At 38.5% G+C, this 17497-nt stretch overlaps 1 protein-coding gene across 1 annotated transcript in view; it reads left to right on the top strand.

Annotated features, from left to right (window-relative positions):
• HIBADH (3-hydroxyisobutyrate dehydrogenase) overlaps window positions 1-17139 on the top strand; it is a 91705-nt gene extending 74566 nt beyond the window's left edge. Inside the window, exons 5-8 of the mRNA XM_068405453.1 lie at window positions 1624-1757; window positions 2334-2410; window positions 10655-10811; window positions 16139-17139. Of these exons, the coding sequence (XP_068261554.1) occupies window positions 1624-1757; window positions 2334-2410; window positions 10655-10811; window positions 16139-16297 (527 nt within the window). The 3' untranslated portion in view covers window positions 16298-17139. The remainder of the gene's footprint in view (window positions 1-1623; window positions 1758-2333; window positions 2411-10654; window positions 10812-16138) is intronic.
• Window positions 17140-17497: the final 358 nt, after the last annotated feature.

Consider the following 17497-nt stretch of genomic DNA (forward strand, 5'->3'; position numbering starts at 1 on the left):
TTATGGCTTTAAGTTGAGAGAAGTTCTGATTAGCCTGCTATGGTTGCCCACTTTGTCAGAAGTTCTTGTGCGCAAACTTGGTTGCCGTGATGGCTTAGTTATGGCCTTATTTTTTCTCTTTCTATTGTTTTTTATTGCATAATTTCATTTATTAATGGGGAACAAGGAAAGCAGAAGTGTCCTGTTTAAGTTGGATATACTTCTAACATAATAACTTTTTTGCTGTTTGAGGTTAGATTGGGGGTTGTTTTTGTTTGTTTGTTTGTTTGTTTTTAAAAAAAAGCTCTATCTTCAACTGATAAGCTTTTTAAGAGTGCATTTTCATTTGTTGCTATACAACATCTAGCTCAGTGAAGGCAGTTCCAGTTACACTCTGGAAACTATTTCAATAAAAACATTTATTAATGTTTATTATGGTAGCTAATTGGTGACGAAGAACTGTGAACCATAGTTGGAGAGCAGCCTGACTTACTGTAGAAGCAGAATGGCCCGCCACGTGGAAGATGAACAAACTGTTTCACTTGGACATTCTGTTTGTAAGAACACTGTACCCAGTTGAGCACGTTTAATTTGAAAGTAGGTCGTTATCTGCAGCTGTACATCCTAACAAGCCAAAGCTTGATGCATAGCACAGGAAGTTTATAGTGGCTATGCTTCTTGCTGAAGTGAAAAATAGTGAGGAAGCTGATGTGTTCATCAGTTTGGGGCACATTTTCCTAGCAGTTCTACCCATTAAATGGTGAGGATGAGGAGATTAAGGATGTATGAGTAATTCATATTAGAATTAGGCTTCTTTTACGGAATAGGCTATTTCATGGAGGTGATAAATATCACATGAAAAATTTTCTGGTTTTGTGCTTCGGAACTGTATAATCAAAGAATTCTGCTGTGTGCTTACTGACCTGTGGTAAAGACAGGACAGACTTACAGGAATTAAACTGGGAATAGTGTGTGTATGTGTGTGAATCATTTTTACATTGCTTTTTACATAGTTGTATATGTGTTAAGTTTATCTGTAGGAAACTAACACAAAGTTTCTCAAATTAAGTAGAATTTTCCTTCAGATTAGAAACATAATAAAATGCAGAGGTTCAAAAAGCTTGGTTTTATACGCCTGTGTCTTTTAGATGTTCAATTATGTGAAAATCAGGAAGCATTGATAAAAATTAGCCTAGGTTCAAAAAAGCTGATAAAAACAGAGTTAACTTTGAGCAATAGTTTGTCAGTAGTCGTATGCGAAGAGTATGAAAAAACAAAATTTTATTTAGTAATTCAGATACAGTGAATTTTGTGGGGTGCAAAGTTGCAGGAAGGGTTGATTGTTTCTTCATATGAAGCTATGAAGAGTGACATTGCCAGTTTTCTGTAAGTCTTGTGAATTGTTTTTCTGCCAGTATGCCTGAAAGATAAGGTGGCTTTATCTTCATCAAATATTTGAGAATTAAGATCTCTGATCGTGTAAGTACTGGGACTATAGTCTTACTTTTACACAGACTTTGAGAGGTTCATCATAAGTGAAGTATTAAGCACATAAATTTTACATCATCGGACCTTTACTGATAAGATAAAGTACTTATGTTTTTTTTAAATAATCATATTAAATCCAGTGTTGTCTTGATTCAGGTGTTGGAGCTGCTCGAGCTGGAAACCTTACTTTCATGGTTGGTGGAGTGGAACAAGAATTTGATGCTGCCAAAGAGTTGCTGACATGCATGGGTTCTAATGTGGTCTACTGTGGACAAGTTGGAACCGGACAGGTAATGCTTCCTGAGGGGTTACTAGTTGTCTCAGTCTTTTATTTTTGTTGCTTTGTTTTTCTTTAATGATACCTACTCTTTTATTCCAGAACTACATGCATGATCATATATCTTCATACTTGTTTGCTTGTTTGCTTGTCTTCAACCATATGTTTGTAAAATAACCTCATGGCACTCTTCTCCAGCATGTTGTATAGGTTAACACCAAAACATCTGACCTGGTGCTTCTCCCCATTGACTTGTTGAGATTATACTTCTTAGAGGACACAGAATTTAATTTTGTTTCTTCTAAATTTAGATTTACTGAATGTTCTGAAGGACAAAGAACCCTTACATGCCATGTATACTAAGTGAGCTACTGTACTAAGAAAAAAAAGTATTTCCTAATCTCTGAAGGAACCATAGGGCAGATTTCATTGACTTTACTGTTGTAGATCTGTGCTTACTGGTGCTACCTTTAGAAGAGAGCTGTCAGAACATATTTGATCATGCTGTCCCAGACATAGTTAAAGAAGATTCCTACATGTTAGGTCTATGAAAATGCAGAAACTAATTGACGGTTTAACTTATTTTTAGGCTGCAAAGATCTGCAACAACATGCTCTTGGCCATAAGTATGATTGGAACTGCTGAGGCTATGAATCTTGGAATCAGGTTTGTTTGATTTTTCTATTGGATTGAAGCATTTTTTCTGTGTTAACAGTTTTTGTTTTTTAAGGTTGACTTTCACTGAGACAATGATGCTTAGATGGCATAGATAAACTTTTGCCAGAAACTCTCTGATAAAGCCATTAATGTGCTAAAAGGATTGTTTCACTAAAGTAGGGCTCTTCAGAATGGGAATATTCTCTTGTTTTGGCTGTATAGATTGTTGCGTTCTGCATCTGAAGTTAAGAGTTTATTTGTTCTGCTGTAGTGCAATGTACAATAATGTTTGTCTTGCATTGTAAATGTGCAAAGGTAATATAGAGGTAACGTTTTGTTTGTATTCTAATACATGTATACTGTGTATTCAGAGTATTATACTCCCATATGGCTCCTGTTGGCTTTGTTTACTTCGTTAAATTGTTCCAAAATATATTCTAAAGAAAAATTTCTAGTACAGTGCGTATATCAAATTAAGATCAAAGCATAAAAAAAGAACATCTACCTTTCTGTTTGACTTTACCACTGTAGTTTGTCCTAATTGCCAAAACTCCTACTTTGTCAAAAAGCTGGAGTATGCTCCACTACACTCTTGTCAATGCTGAGAGTACCATTTCTTTTCTAGCAGGTGATGCATCTGACTTGTAAGTGGCAGCAAAAATTATTTTTCCTTTCCAATTGTAACCTATTTATTTTGCTGTGGTCTTTGAGATTTTGTTTTGTTTTCCAATAGAGTGCATGCAAGTACCAGTTCAGTATTGCAGTATTTGAACCTTCATAAATTTTCTTAGCCAGATCTAAATGATTTGCAAGTTCATACACAGAGAAGTCCTATGTTTGAAGAGATTATCTTGCAATTGTGTATCTTTTAAGGGCTCTTCATGAATTATTTATCTGCACAGTTGCATCCTTAAAATTGGCCTGCTGAAACTACAGATATTGTAGATACTTATCAACTGGGCTTTAGACTCTGTGCTCATGTGGATTTGATACAGTATAAAAACAGCAAGAGGGCATCAAATGCTTAAGTAAATAAAAAAGAACGCCTACATTTGTGCATGTACAGGAGGCAATGTAATGGATTCACATTTCCTCTTAATTACCATATCAAGATGCAGTTGTTTTATTGAATTGCCCTTGTCTCAGATGTTAGACTATCTTGACCTATTAAGTTGTCATGTTGTAATTGAGATAAAAGAGGAATTTGCTTTGCATCAGTGCTAATTGGTTTATCAATATCTGTGCCATTTACATTTTAAAATTGAGAGTCTGTAAGATACTGAAGCATGTCTGCATCAAGCCATAATAAAAGCAGTAGCATTATATACAACTATTGTAATCCAGTGTAGTGTAAAGCTTTCATCAGGTTCTGTTTTAAGTCATGATTCATTTAATAAAGCACATGCAACTGATTTTTCATCATATTTTTATCTACATTTGTTAAGAATGATTAGAGTTAAAATTGAAGATAAAATAAAATCAAGAGGTTTGGAAGGCAGATATTCTGGGCATGTAAGCCCTGTGCAGAATGAGTTGATGTCTGCAGCCACTGTAGCTTGAAGGTGTTGAGAATTTTCATTTTTCATTTTACCCTTTTCCAGTTTAAATTCTGCCTGAATTTATATTCAGCATTTGTAAGCAAAAATTCCATGTGAAGGTGGCAATACACAAACCTTCCTACCCCACAAGCACGGTAATCAAGAAGGAACTGTACTTATTGTAGAAGAAACCTGCTGGTTGTAACCTGAATTATACAGAGCAGAAACTCATTTAGTCCAAAACTGAATGTGGTTTAAGACAGAGGCAATAATTTAAAGAACTTATGAAGTAATTTAGAACCCTTGCATTGATTCTAATGTGCTATAATTTAAATCCTGGGGAAGATTATTCTACATATAACTAGAATAAGAGCTTTCCACTTTTGGTGTGTACAAATTTCTAATGTACAAGTTAACAGTTGTAATTTTAATTATTAGAAGGTTTGCTATATTAATAAATCTATTAGATTTTTTTTTTCTAGTCTAAAACTCAAAGGATAGTGTGGCTGCCTAGTCTGGAGAGTGTAGCAAGCTGAACTTGATTTATTAGATTGTCGCATATCTGGAAAAGAAAGTCTGACTCTGACCTAATAATGGTAAAGGATGCTGGAAATCTAAAGAATTCATAATAGGAATTGTAGAGCTTAGACATGTTCTTAACTTTTAGATAGAATATATAGTATCTTCATGTCATACATTGGGTATATCTGCTACATCATTTAAATCTCAAGTTTTAGGGACTTTGGATAATTAATTATTCAAAATATTGCTGATTGAACTAGATGTAACTAGAAAGTGGTATTACAGCACCTTCCAGAAACCAATATATACTCTGAGCTTAAGTCTTCAAAACAGTGTGATATTCATGCTATTAATAAACCACTTCTTCTCTATTGTTTTCATAAACCATGCATCCTAAATTTTCATTTTCTGAAGCAGAGAGTTACTGTTTTATTCATTTCAGATTTTTAAATTACATCTGCTATTGTTTTATTTATTTTATATTTGAAATTATGGAATTTTTCCAAACTTCAACATAAGTAGCAAGTAGAATGTGGTGAGGAAGAAGGAAAACTGACACTAATGAGCAAAAATTCCAGAATAAACTCCCAGAAAAATAGACAATATTGCTATGTAATTTCTGCATTTATATTGCACTTGCTTTTCTATGTTACTCTAACATCATCTTTATTTACTAATCATCTTTGTTTACTAATGACGATGTCCATTTTCACTGGAAGTGATTTGGTCTAGATTCTGTAACTAATTTTAAAAAAAATCCATCCTGAGTTCTGACCACTGAAATGCTTGTTTTGTTTTGGTTTGTTTTCTCCATTAATTTCCTGATGCTTTACAAATGTTGGTACTAAACGTTAGAAAGTATGGCAGACATTCCTGAAATGAATTCGCATTTTCATTTGTATTTTCTTTTTTTCTAACATGATAGCGCAACTTGTCAATAGAAGAATCTTGAGTAGATTTTGCTGTATGATTTTATGGATAATGTGCATATTGCAAAATACTGTAGTGACTTACTGTGTCAGACTGACACACAGAGTACATGTAAACTTCACAAATGAGACATAAAAATATAAAGTGATACTGTCCATAGCCAGTGTTTTTCTGACTTTTTTTCTTTTTGCTGATCATCTCAGTGCCAGTAACTTTCTTTTACTGAGCTCTGAGTACCAGTGTAACAGTGTCTGATATTAGCAAAATAAAGCTCAGAAATGAACTATTTCTGATACCTGGTTTGTGTTTAGGTCAGGTGGAAGTTGCTGCCTGTCAGGTAGTTTGTGATCCCTTCAGAAACTGCCGGCACAGACTCAGGGAAGGGCTTATGCGGTGAGACAAGATGGGACAAGGTCGCATAATATAGTTGGCATGTAAGGGACCAGGAGAGCGATAAGGGCTCTACGGCAATAACCTCATTGTAAAATCACTTTTGTACTTCTAACACCTGAGAAAGTTGCCTCAACGAGGAGGGACTATGCTGGCACCCAGATTTATGTCAAAAGCTGCAAATACAGCTCTTTCCTAAGCAATTTTACTGTATATGGATTTGTACCTGCTGGCTTTTTTAGGTAGATAAAGTGAAAAGATGGTAAAAGAACTTTACCCTCTGATGCCAAGTCTAAACATAGTTTCAGTCTCTAGACCTGTTTTTTTTGTGAGCACCCCTGGGCTGTAGATGGAAGACATGAGCAGAAAGGGGAGTCAGCAGCATGGAGAGGAGCCTGTGCTGCAGGCTGAGGGATGATTAACCCTGGGCACACCCCCACTGCAAATTTTAGAAAGCGTGCCTTGAAAATTAATTCCTCCAAGAGCATTGTGACTCTGCTGTCTTCAGCATGGGGCTATAGCTAAGTCTTGTGAAGGTTAGTAATGGCACTTGAAAGCACTTACCTTGTTTAAAACGCCAATGGCAAAGTAATTTTTAGCTGTGGTAGAACGGTCCTAAGGTTCTGCTTGAATATTTGCAACTTCATATGATGCTTATCTGAAGCACTTTGAGATGGGAAACTCTCAACAGTTCAGCTACTTCAGTTGTGACACCTTAAAATGAGACTGGGATGTATCTTTTTTGTGAGATGCCATTTCAATTTTTCTGTCTGTTCCAGAGTGAACTCATGGAGGAGTGTGTGAAAATTTCAGTACGTTCTTTTATCAAAGCTCAGCAAAACTTGAGTTTTGAGCAATGGCTCGAAGGGATCCTGCTTTAACCATTTTTTTTTATATGTGTGTCTGTTGTTGAGTTTCTGCTGTTCAGTTCATTAGGAATGTTATTGAAGAAGCATTGATTTGAGGGAAGCAATTGTTTTTGCTCTATTATAAGTACGGTTAATACATGGACTTATTTTCTGCTTATAAGGGAAAAGAACATTTTGGTAATTGTAAATTCACACGCGCATGCACAGGTTCTTGCTACATCCAATGGCAAGTTGTTATGGGGACTGGCAGACTGTCATCATTTTGATAGCTTGAGCAGTATATCTCTCGAACAGCAATGGAGCTCTTATGCAGAGAGTATCGTATGTTCCCAGCCAATTTACAGGGAAACAGCAATAACATTTTATCATGGTTGAGAGCCCAGTAGCTGCTTCCTATTAAACTTGCCCTTTCAGATACCTGTCTTGGATTAATTTGTTGATTTCAAATGGAAACTCAGTCTTCTCCACTGAAGCATGACTTTCTAGGATAGACTCTCACTGAATGACAATTACTGTATATTCTAGCTGGTCTCAGACCATTACAAGCTTTGGACACAGTGGAAGACAGAGGACTTCTTCAGTAACTGATTTTAATATATGTCTAATTTTAACTGTCAGTTATATATGCACCAGTGGATGAATCGTCAGAAAGATGAAATGCAAAGCACTTCTAACTTGCTCTTATTAATGATACACTTGCTGCAAAGGAGAAAAAAAATAGATTCAGGTCTCCTGAAGAGAATCTGCATGGTCTTTAAGAGCAACGAAGTTTGAAGAAGCAGGGATTTAAACTGATACTATCTTCCTTTTTCTTTTCCTGGAGCAAAAATATGCCAGATCTAGTGCAGACAATATTTTACATATCTGTATAATACACATATATCTTTTAAAGTATGCTTTCACAGAGAGGTAGTTGGAACACTGTAAGAGCAGCATTTTTCACGAGGGTTATATGCATTTTGAAATAATAAGCTCTCTTTCTTGCGGTACACTCGCAGCTGTAATTACGGGCCTCTGCAAGCAGCCAGATATGGCACAAGCAGGCACTACATTGCTAAAAATACTGATCTGGATATAACAATGATAAGGAAACAAACAAGCCAAGAGATGTGTTTTGGCCAAAAAAAGCAACCTCTGTGTATTTGAAAGCTCAGACAGTGTCTGCTCCCACTGCAGGTTTTTTTTGGATGACAACAGTTAAAGAAATTATTCAGAGTGGCTCTTGATGAAGACTTTGATGCACTGTACAAGATAAAAGTACAATTAAAGTACTATGAAAACATATGGGTGCTGGAAAATACATTATTTTTTAGATAAATGGCTGTTGAAAGCATTCAATTGAGTTAGAGAGTTGGAAAAAAATCACAGAATCACAGAATCAACCAGGTTGGAAGAGACCTCTGGGATCATCGAGTCCAACCGTTGCCCTGACACCACCCTGTCAACTAGACCATGGCATTAAGTGCCATGTCCAGTCTTTTCTTAAACACATCCAGAGATGGTGACTCCACCACCTCCCTGGGCAGCCCGTTCCAATGTCTAATAACCCTTTCTGAAAAGAAATTCTTCCTAATGTCAAACCTGAACCTCCCCTGGCGAAGCTTGAGGCTGTGTCCTCTTGTCTTATCACTAGTTGCCTGGGAGAAGAGGCCAACTCCCACTTCACTACAACCTCCCTTCAGGTAGTTGTAGACTGCAATAAGGTCACCTCTGAGCCTCCTCTTCTCCAGGCTAAACAACCCCAGCTCCCTCAGCCGTTCCTCGTAGGTCAGACCCTGCAGACCCTTCACCAGCTTGGTCGCCCTCCTCTGGACTCGCTCCAACACCTCACCATCTTTCTTGAAGTGCGGGGCCCAGAACTGGACACAGTACTCAAGGTGCGGCCTCACCAGTGCCAAGTACAGAGGGCCGATCACTTCCCTAGACCGGCTGGCTACACTATTCCTAATAGAGGCCAGGATGCCATTGGCCTTCTTGGCCACCTGGGCACACTGCTGGCTCATGTTTAGACGGCTGTCGATCAGCACCCCCAGGTCTCTTTCCGCCGGGCCACTTTCTAACCACTCTTCCCCCAGCCTGTAGCGCTGCATGGGGTTGTTGTGGCTGAAGTGTAAGACCCGGCACTTGTTCTTGTTGAACCTCATGCCGTTGGTCTCGGCCCATCTATCTAACCTGTCCAGATCCCTCTGTAGGGCCTTCCTACCCTCCAGCAGATCGACACTCCCACCCAGCTTTGTGTCATCTGCAAATTTGCTGAGGGTGCACTCAATCCCTACGTCTAGATCATCTATAAAGATATTGAACAGCACCGGCCCCAGAACTGATCCCTGGGGAACACCACTAGTGACCGGCCGCCAGTTGGACTTTGCCCCATTCGCCACCACTCTCTGGGCTCGGCCATCCAGCCAGTTTTTAACCCATCGAAGAGTCCACCCATCCAAGCCCCGGGCAGCCAGTTTGTCTAGGAAGATGCTGTGGGAGAGAGTTTCAAATGCTTTACTGAAGTCTAGATAGACTGCATCCACAGCCCTGCCCTCATCTACTAAGCGGGTCACAAATGGGGAGGAGAATAAAGCATGATCCCATTCAGGCCAGCAGGAGACTTTCCGTGGAATTCCAGGGACTGCTGCATCAAGTTATAAATAAGACTGCACAGCAGTAATGCTAAAAAGCTACCCTCATGGTACAGAAAGTGGTCTTGCTTTGCATTAGGAGGGCAGAATTGCAGGAAACACATGCCGTTATGGGAACAGGAACCATGCTGTAGGGCCCACTGTCTTAAATGTAGTTTTTCAAATCCGAAATGCCTACTGGAGTAAATAGACATAAATTTTAACAGCTATTCCATTGGTAATGAGCTTTTCCCATCTACAAATTAAAGCCTTGAGTGCTACAGCACCAGGAAGCGGTGTTAGGATCGCCATGGCTGTGGAGATCTACAAAAAGTCTGTGGTGTAAGAGCTAATGTAAAGAGTGTTGACTTCTATAAAAAACCTTTATAAAGCTTGTGATATATCCCTTTTAAAATATCTTGGATTGTTACTGGAGATAATTCCCTTGCTTTCCTTTTTGTCATGAGCGTAACTGAATGTTTGTACAGGGCCAGATAAACTGTCACTGCTCGTTGTTGGTATAAATGCAATTGGTGTAAAATTACGCTTGCAACTTAATATCAGCATAAATGTGAATTCGTAAGAGGGTTAATTTCCTATAATATTGAAGAACTTTCAGGGTCCACATTGAGCAGCAGTTTATGCTATCAGATCAGTGATAGAAGAAATTACGTTTCTACTTGGACAAGCTTTGTTTTATCAGGATCAGTAACCTTATCAACAGTTGACCCAGAACTGTAGTATATGTTTGCGAATAGATAACGTATGTCACAGTGAGAGTCAGACTTGCCTCATAAGCAGGAGTATATAATGAAGTTTTAATAATAGCAAAGCAAAGAATGTACAGATGTATATATTTTTTGAGAAGTGTAGCATTTTTGTTCACATTATTAGAGCAGGATCATTTGCATTATCTTGCCTACATCAAAAATGGTTAGCGTTCACGTGTAAAGACATTGCAAAAGTACTTTCACACTGCCACACTTCCTTGTGAATTTTTTGCTTTGTTCAGCTTTAGAGAATATAATTTTGATGTAAAGAACAAGTATGTGACCTAGTAGGTAGCAGAACAGAGAATGCCTTTTAGTAATTGAAATACGAGGGAACTACTGCTCTCAGAGGATCTTCATTTTGCTTGCACTTTCAAAATTGCTAGGTGAAGGGGATTTGCTTAGTGCAAAAGGAAAAAAGCCCTGAAAACCTACTGCTTAAATGGTGGATTGATGCTCTTTAATTTAAGATACAGCATCCCTACCCCCAATATCAATACTCTCATTTTTCATGACTTACAATAAAGGGAGAGAAATGACGGTAGGGTCCTAAGATATAAAATAAGTCACCCATGTCTTGTGCATTTTGACATTAACACTTTTCTTCATTGACCTTTGACAGATTAGGCCTTGACCCAAAGCTGCTGGCCAAAATCCTAAATATGAGCTCAGGCCGCTGTTGGTCAAGTGACACATACAACCCTGTTCCTGGAGTGATGGAAGCAGTACCATCTGCTAATAATTATCAAGGTGGCTTTGGAACAACACTCATGGCTAAGGTACATAACACTTGCATGTAAAGTATGTATAGTTGCTTCTCTCTGGGCTTCTAGCAAACATTCTTCCCAGTGAAAATTTATGATTATAGGGAAATATGTGTGCATGAACAGAGGGGAACCCAACGCCTTACTGTAGCACTGAATTAATGAGTTGGGGGGGGGGCTTTTCCTTAGCCTCCAGCATCTTTCTAGCCACTATTACTGCTGAGCCACTCAATGAGATTATATGCACTGTCTTTTTGAGTTCTGCCTTAATCTAGGAGTCCTGATGGACTCAAGAGAGCCTAAGCTCAAGAGAGCAATTCTGGGAACTCCAGGTGACCTAATAGGTGCGAATAGTGGCATAAGCATCTAAGATTTTGGGCCCAATCTCTTCCAGGTACCTTAAACTGTGCTACTGGACATGCCCTTAGAATCCCCTTCCTTGCTAAGCCAACTGCTTATGTGCTTGTCTTTCTGCCTAAGGCCATTTGGAATACAGAAAGCAGACAGGTTTCAACCCACACCCCTGCAGACTGATTTTCTGCAGGTATCTGTACCATGCTGTGAGCTCTCCTGAATTGTCTTTGTTGGTGGCAGAAGTAGTGCTTCTGTGAGTAATAAACTAGTAATCTAAATTACTTGTCCATGAAGTGGGAGATCTGGGTTTAAGGTCCTTCTCAGCATGAGGAAGCTGTAACCTACAGCTGTCCCATCCCAGGAGAGTGCACTTACTGCCACGCTCTTGGCTGTTCTAGGAAAAGCACTGTCCTGAGTTGCTCTGCAGTCAGGAAAGCAAAGCTGTTAGAGGCCAGAGGAAAGTAGGCAAGGAGGTCAGGGCTCTGCATCCCGCTGGTGAGGACTCATAGTTGGAGAAAGGAGCTATATAACTCTGACTCTTGAACTATTTCTGCATTTAGCACAATGATTGCCTAAGGTAAATTATAAAACCAGCCCTGGAAAGCATCTTTCATCTAGGCAGGTAAGTGCAGGAAAAAATTTCACACTGAGTATTAGTTTCATGGGGATACTGTCCTGAGGGAGGCATTTGAATTCATACAGGACAGGTTTTAGGCATACCAGTTTATGAGTGCTCCCAACTGGTTAGGCATTCTGGCCATTTTCAGCTCTTCCACTTACAGTAGAAATTAAGCACTTAAAACTAAAGCAACATTCTCAGAACTGGTGATCAAACTCAGATATTGCCATGCAAATCTCCACACTGGGAGAGTTCTTGTGTGTAATACCTGCCTATTGATACTGTTCCTGTCATTTTGCGGTTGATTTATGTCAATTGGTGCGTTTGCACATTCAGTGGAATTAGCCAAATTCTGTCCAGAGTGGATCCAGAGAGTTTTGCATGTGGTAGCACCAAAAAATTTTGCTAATGCTGCACGGCAGTTGGGCTGCTACATTTTACGTTTCTGGACCAACAACCAGGAGCTTTCATGTCTTTGAGGGATGTGTTAAATTATTGGAAAGTATGTTTTTATGTCATGTTCACGTCATTGAATGTAGGGGACAATAAAGTGTTATTTAAATTATTGATTTATAAAATGTGTTAGGTTATTGTTTGGGGTTTGCCAGGGCTATTGATTAGAGACAAGCAACCTGATCTTGGCCCAGCCTCAGAGCTCTTGTTTCTATCTTGTGTGCTGTGTTCAGAATCTGTTCTGCCTGTTGTGCCCTCTTTCACACTGCAATCTGCGTTCTCATGATTCATAACTCTTACTCTTGTCCAGAATAACCTCATAGTATAAATGTAATGGGGACACATATTTCCTTCCCTGCCTTTTAAATTTCTTTGTAAAGGGTTTTCTTCTTTTGGTCTGCTTCTAAGAGGGACCTTCATCTCCTCTGGAAGCTGCCTTGAAAGATCTTCCTTTCATTGGAGGAATAGCAGCCTGGCTTGTGGCTTGTGTCTGTTGAAACTGCCAGCTTTTGGTTATAAAGCGTCAGTGATAACTAAGAGGAGAGTTCCTCAGAGAGGTCTGTAATTGTTGTTCACCTCTTCTGACTGTGCCTCTCCTGCCAGTCCTGAAGGGTGCCTTCTTTAGGCTGGAATCCTCAGTAAGAAGGAAAGACACGAAATTCCTCTCATGCCTCTTGAACAATGCTATGTTATTCTGTATAGACGGAAGATTACTTGAATGAGTAAGTAGCCAAGACAGCTGATCATGTTCAGGGTATTATTTGATGCAATGGTGACCTCTTTTAAGACACTGCTCCTTCGTTTGTGGAAAGACTTTCACTACTATCTATTTCATCCTCGTATGTAACATATAATGCAGTTTGTCGGTTGTTTACATTGGGGACTTTTTTTCTGGGAAGTACAGAGCATGCTTTTGCCACTTAAGAAAAAAGAAAAGCTATATTCAAAGGAGAATGAGGTAGGTACAACCCTGAGGTTGAGAAGAAGATACTCCACGATGGGAATATCTAAGAGTGACTCAGTAACACAGTCACTAAATGCAGTTACTAAACTTCAAGTTGCTGCTCACATATCAGACATGGTAGAAGTCAAAGGCTTTCTTAAAAATAATTTGTCAGCAGTGGATCTCTCAAACAAAGCCAGAGGATCCTTATTTTAAATGATTGGGACAGAAAAGTTTGTCAGACACCTCTGAAAAGCTCTTCAGTCTTGAAATCTGATATTGAAATGTAGAATTTAGTCAGCTTGATGTGAAACCTGCTCTAAAGATTTTGCATTTAAAAAATATAGTTTACTTCCCCTTGCCATCTTGGTGTCCGAGGCATTGCAGGCCAGAAGTTCTGTCTTTCATTCACAGCACAGTTGCTAATTAAACATCTTCTTTGAATCCTAAGAAGAGCTTGATTTATATCATACTATTCTTGACCCATGTCAAGACAGCCTTTGAGCTTTATTCCGAGTGGCAGTTTCATTCACGGCAACTGCAAAATAAATGTAAGGAGCCAGGTATTTCCAAAGTGAGCATTGGAAGCAGATTCTGAAAGAGAATCTGTTTCCCTGTTCCAAGCTGAGAAAAAGTGGTTAGAATAGTTGGTACAGTGAGACATCTGGAAGATGTTGTCAGTTCCAAAAGAGTACGAGATGAGCCATAAACTATGCTCTGATTTTTACTTTTCCAAAAAGGTCAGCAAAGGGCAAATTTCTTTCAGAGCTCTTTTGTACTGTTTCACTCAAAGAATCTCCAACCCTAAGAGAAAAGGTGCAAAATACTTCACAACCTGAAGTTAAAGATAAACGTTACTTACATTTTGTATTTTTTTTCCTTCAATGCTCTAATTTATAGAATGGAATTTAAAAAAACAGAGCAATCTTCCTGCGCTTCGGAGTCAGGAGTCCTTGTCCATTTAATTACTGTGATGTTGTCTGATGTTCCAACCATCCTGGAGCCAGAGTTTCATTATTAAAGTGAACAGACCTGCTTTATGCAATTGTATTTGTGCTAGCAGTCTATTCAGAATTTTCAGGGATTGCTTCTGTGAGTGCCCCCTCAGAGAGAAATATATCACGATGACCACCAAAACCAAGCACTTTCACTAGTTTGGAGTTAGACAATTTTGCCATTCTACTATTCCATGACATGATTTAAGCTTTGTTGAAGAAAATGGATAATACAGCAACAGGTTGCACACAGAGGGTTTAGAAGAGGCTAGGAATATGTCATGGAATATCTTACTGTAAGTGAGGTTGAAGTGACTGTTCCTAGATTTGTCAGATCATCAGTCTTTCAACGGAATTTCTAGACCGGAAGGAATGAACTGCCCTGATGCAGATGAAGAATATTTTCGATCCTGTGACATCTAATACGTATGTTTTTCCCATTTTCCTAGATCTTGAAGTCATTCAAGGGTAATAGGAAGAGTAACTATAATTCTGATTTGTATCAGAGTGACCTTTACAGAGCCGATTTACAGATCGAAGTGACATTTAGAGAGTAGAGTAAGTTCTTGAATTTCCTTGTGCTAATTCAAATCCAGACAAACAGAAAGTAAAGACCTGTCTTGTAAGTCATCTTTGGGAAGCCAAGGGTGCTCTCAGCAGTACTACAGTCTCTCAGTTCTTCTGTATCAAAGATTTGTTATTTAAAAAAAAATAAAAATACAGCAAATTCTATAAACCACCATAGTCCTGGCTAGATAGAAAATCCAGGCATTTCCTAGGAACACTTGAGAGGTTCTTTTGCAACTTTATTGAAATGTGGACAGCAAAATTGATTTCTCTAGCCAAACCTTATAAAGGCAACCTTGAGTGCCGGCATTACTTTCACACTTAGACAAGAGATCTGTTTATATATCCAGGCCCTTGTTAGCTTTTCCTTTTTTGGCTGGTTTCATGTCTGATTCAGCTTAGGATTCAAGACATCCTCCAGCCTAGCTTTTCATTTCTGTCCAGCATGCGTGCAGCTGACTATTTCTAGCTAACTATGGTTTGTCTTAGTACCTGGTACTTGCCTTTGAGTTCTGTCCTATTTATTTCAGATTATAGCTGTAGTTGACCAAGGACTCTTGGAGGACGGGTTTCAAATTCATCCTTTTTGCAACCTCCCCTCCTTTTTTGCCCCAAATTTAGTGTTTAAAAATGCAGTAGAATTATTCTCTGTATCCCTTTATCTTCAGTCATTAAAGAAAACTTGGAGTTGTAGCAGACCCAGGACAGTCCCCTTATCTTCAGTCATTAAAGAAAACTTGGAGTTGTAGCAGACCCAGGACAGTCCCCTAAGGAATGCTTTAATACATCCTTCCAGTTAGGCTGCAAACCATTCATATTCACAAAGTAGCCTGTGCCTCTCAGTTTGCTATTAACTGGTCAGATTACAGTAAATGTATGTAGGCTAAGTGGCTTCAATTTTGTTGTTATTCAAATCCCTTCTGCTTGATTTTTAACCTGTTTTTAGAAAGAAAGATGTCCTCTTGCCCAAACAAGAAAACAATGCCATTAGAACCTATGTGAAAATGCTTAAGTGAATAGCCAGGGGAATTTTGTTTTTGGAGATGACATAACAAATGGGGAAAAAAGTCTGAGTCTTGCTACCAGGTTATATAGTGATCTAGAATCTTAAAATTCCTCCTGTCTGGAAGGAGGTTGCATGCCTTGAGAAGTTTGGGGGTTTTCTGTTGAATAGCAGTTACTGTTTTAAAAATGAAAAACTAAGCAAGGTTCCCTTCTTCCAGGACTGGAATTTTAGGGCTGGAGTATTGTATTTGTTGGCAGTAGACTTCTCTTCACAATGGAAGCCAAATAACCTATAGTATCTACATGGCTATTTATATCCTTGTTGTTTCTCCCCTGATTTTTTCTCTTTCTCTTTCCTTCTGTTCTTCCTCTCTGCCCTCTTCCTCCCTTTTCTCCCTCCCCACAGGATCTTGGCTTGGCCCAGATTTCTGCCACCAACACAAAGACACCAGTTCCCTTGGGATCCCAGGCACATCAGATCTACAGGATGATGTGTGCAAAAGGCTATGCCCTTAAAGACTTCTCAGCTGTGTTCCAGTTTTTACGCGAGGAGGAAACCTTGTGAGCTGTCCTGTGGAAATGGACACAATAACAAACCACATTTTTTTATCCTTATAGCTCATTTGAGAAGTACGTGGGTTTAATCAAATACTGTGCATCCTGATCCCATACAGACTAATCATCTTTGGTTGTCTAGATCACAATGAACTCCAGGGTTTTTTGATAATTCTTGAAAAAGCAAGCCAGAGGAGGGGATTGTTTGGCAATTAGCCAGACAGTGATTTCTTTTTTTTTTTTTTTTAAGAGCCATCAAAGTTGTTTTTTTTTTTTCACTAAATGCAATAAATAAATATTTTTTTTATGAAACACTTAACTGCATATAAAATAACTTACATTATGGCTACAAACTTAGGTGACTCTTGAATAGTAAGAGAATGTTATATAGTGATTTTATGATATATAGTGATCTATTAAAATTAAAAATGAATACTCTATGGAAAAAGGGAAGATTTGTTCAATGAAGAAGCACAGCTTGAGATGGATTTTTTTTTTCCTTGAAGCTACTAGCCTTGAGGTGATCAGTAGTGAATTTTTCCTGGGATTCAGGTTGCAGATTAAGTTTATAGGCACGTGTTTCTAAGTGGAGAGCTGTTACAGCATGTTTACCTGATAGACTTAGTTAAAATAACATAGAATGTGTGTCCCTCTTGTAAAGCTCCATTATTGTATTTTGCTAACCCAATTTTATATTTTCTTGTATTCTGTCACACATTTTCAGAACTCAAGAACGGCACTTATCAGAAGTTCTAACAAAGTGTACATTTGTTTTAGGTATTTACTGAAGTATTTTAAATCTAAACAAACCCCGTTATTTTGAAAAGAAATAAAAACCTATACTGGTATGTACTTGCTGTATGATTATTTGCTTTTTGTTTTGATGCACTCTTGTACACACACAGTTAACCAAAAACTTGTACTAAGTGGTCTTATTTTTTAATTTGCTTGATTTTCTGCAGATTATCTCGCAGAACCATGTTTTTCGAGATCTCTTGTTGTGAAATGCAGATAGTAGTATATTTGCATATGTATTACCTTAAACATTCACCATCTCCTTGGTCTTGCAAAAGTACAGGTACACACTTGGCTTTATGAATATAAATATGCATGTTGATTCACTAGAACTACTCACGTTTGGACTTACTTGCAGGCTCTAGGCTTAATGGTCAGTTATGCATTTACATTCCTATTTTGGTTGTATGATGAA

The sequence above is a fragment of the Nyctibius grandis genome, chromosome 7 (assembly GCF_013368605.1).
Source record: "Nyctibius grandis isolate bNycGra1 chromosome 7, bNycGra1.pri, whole genome shotgun sequence".
NCBI classification, from domain to species: domain Eukaryota; kingdom Metazoa; phylum Chordata; class Aves; order Nyctibiiformes; family Nyctibiidae; genus Nyctibius; species Nyctibius grandis.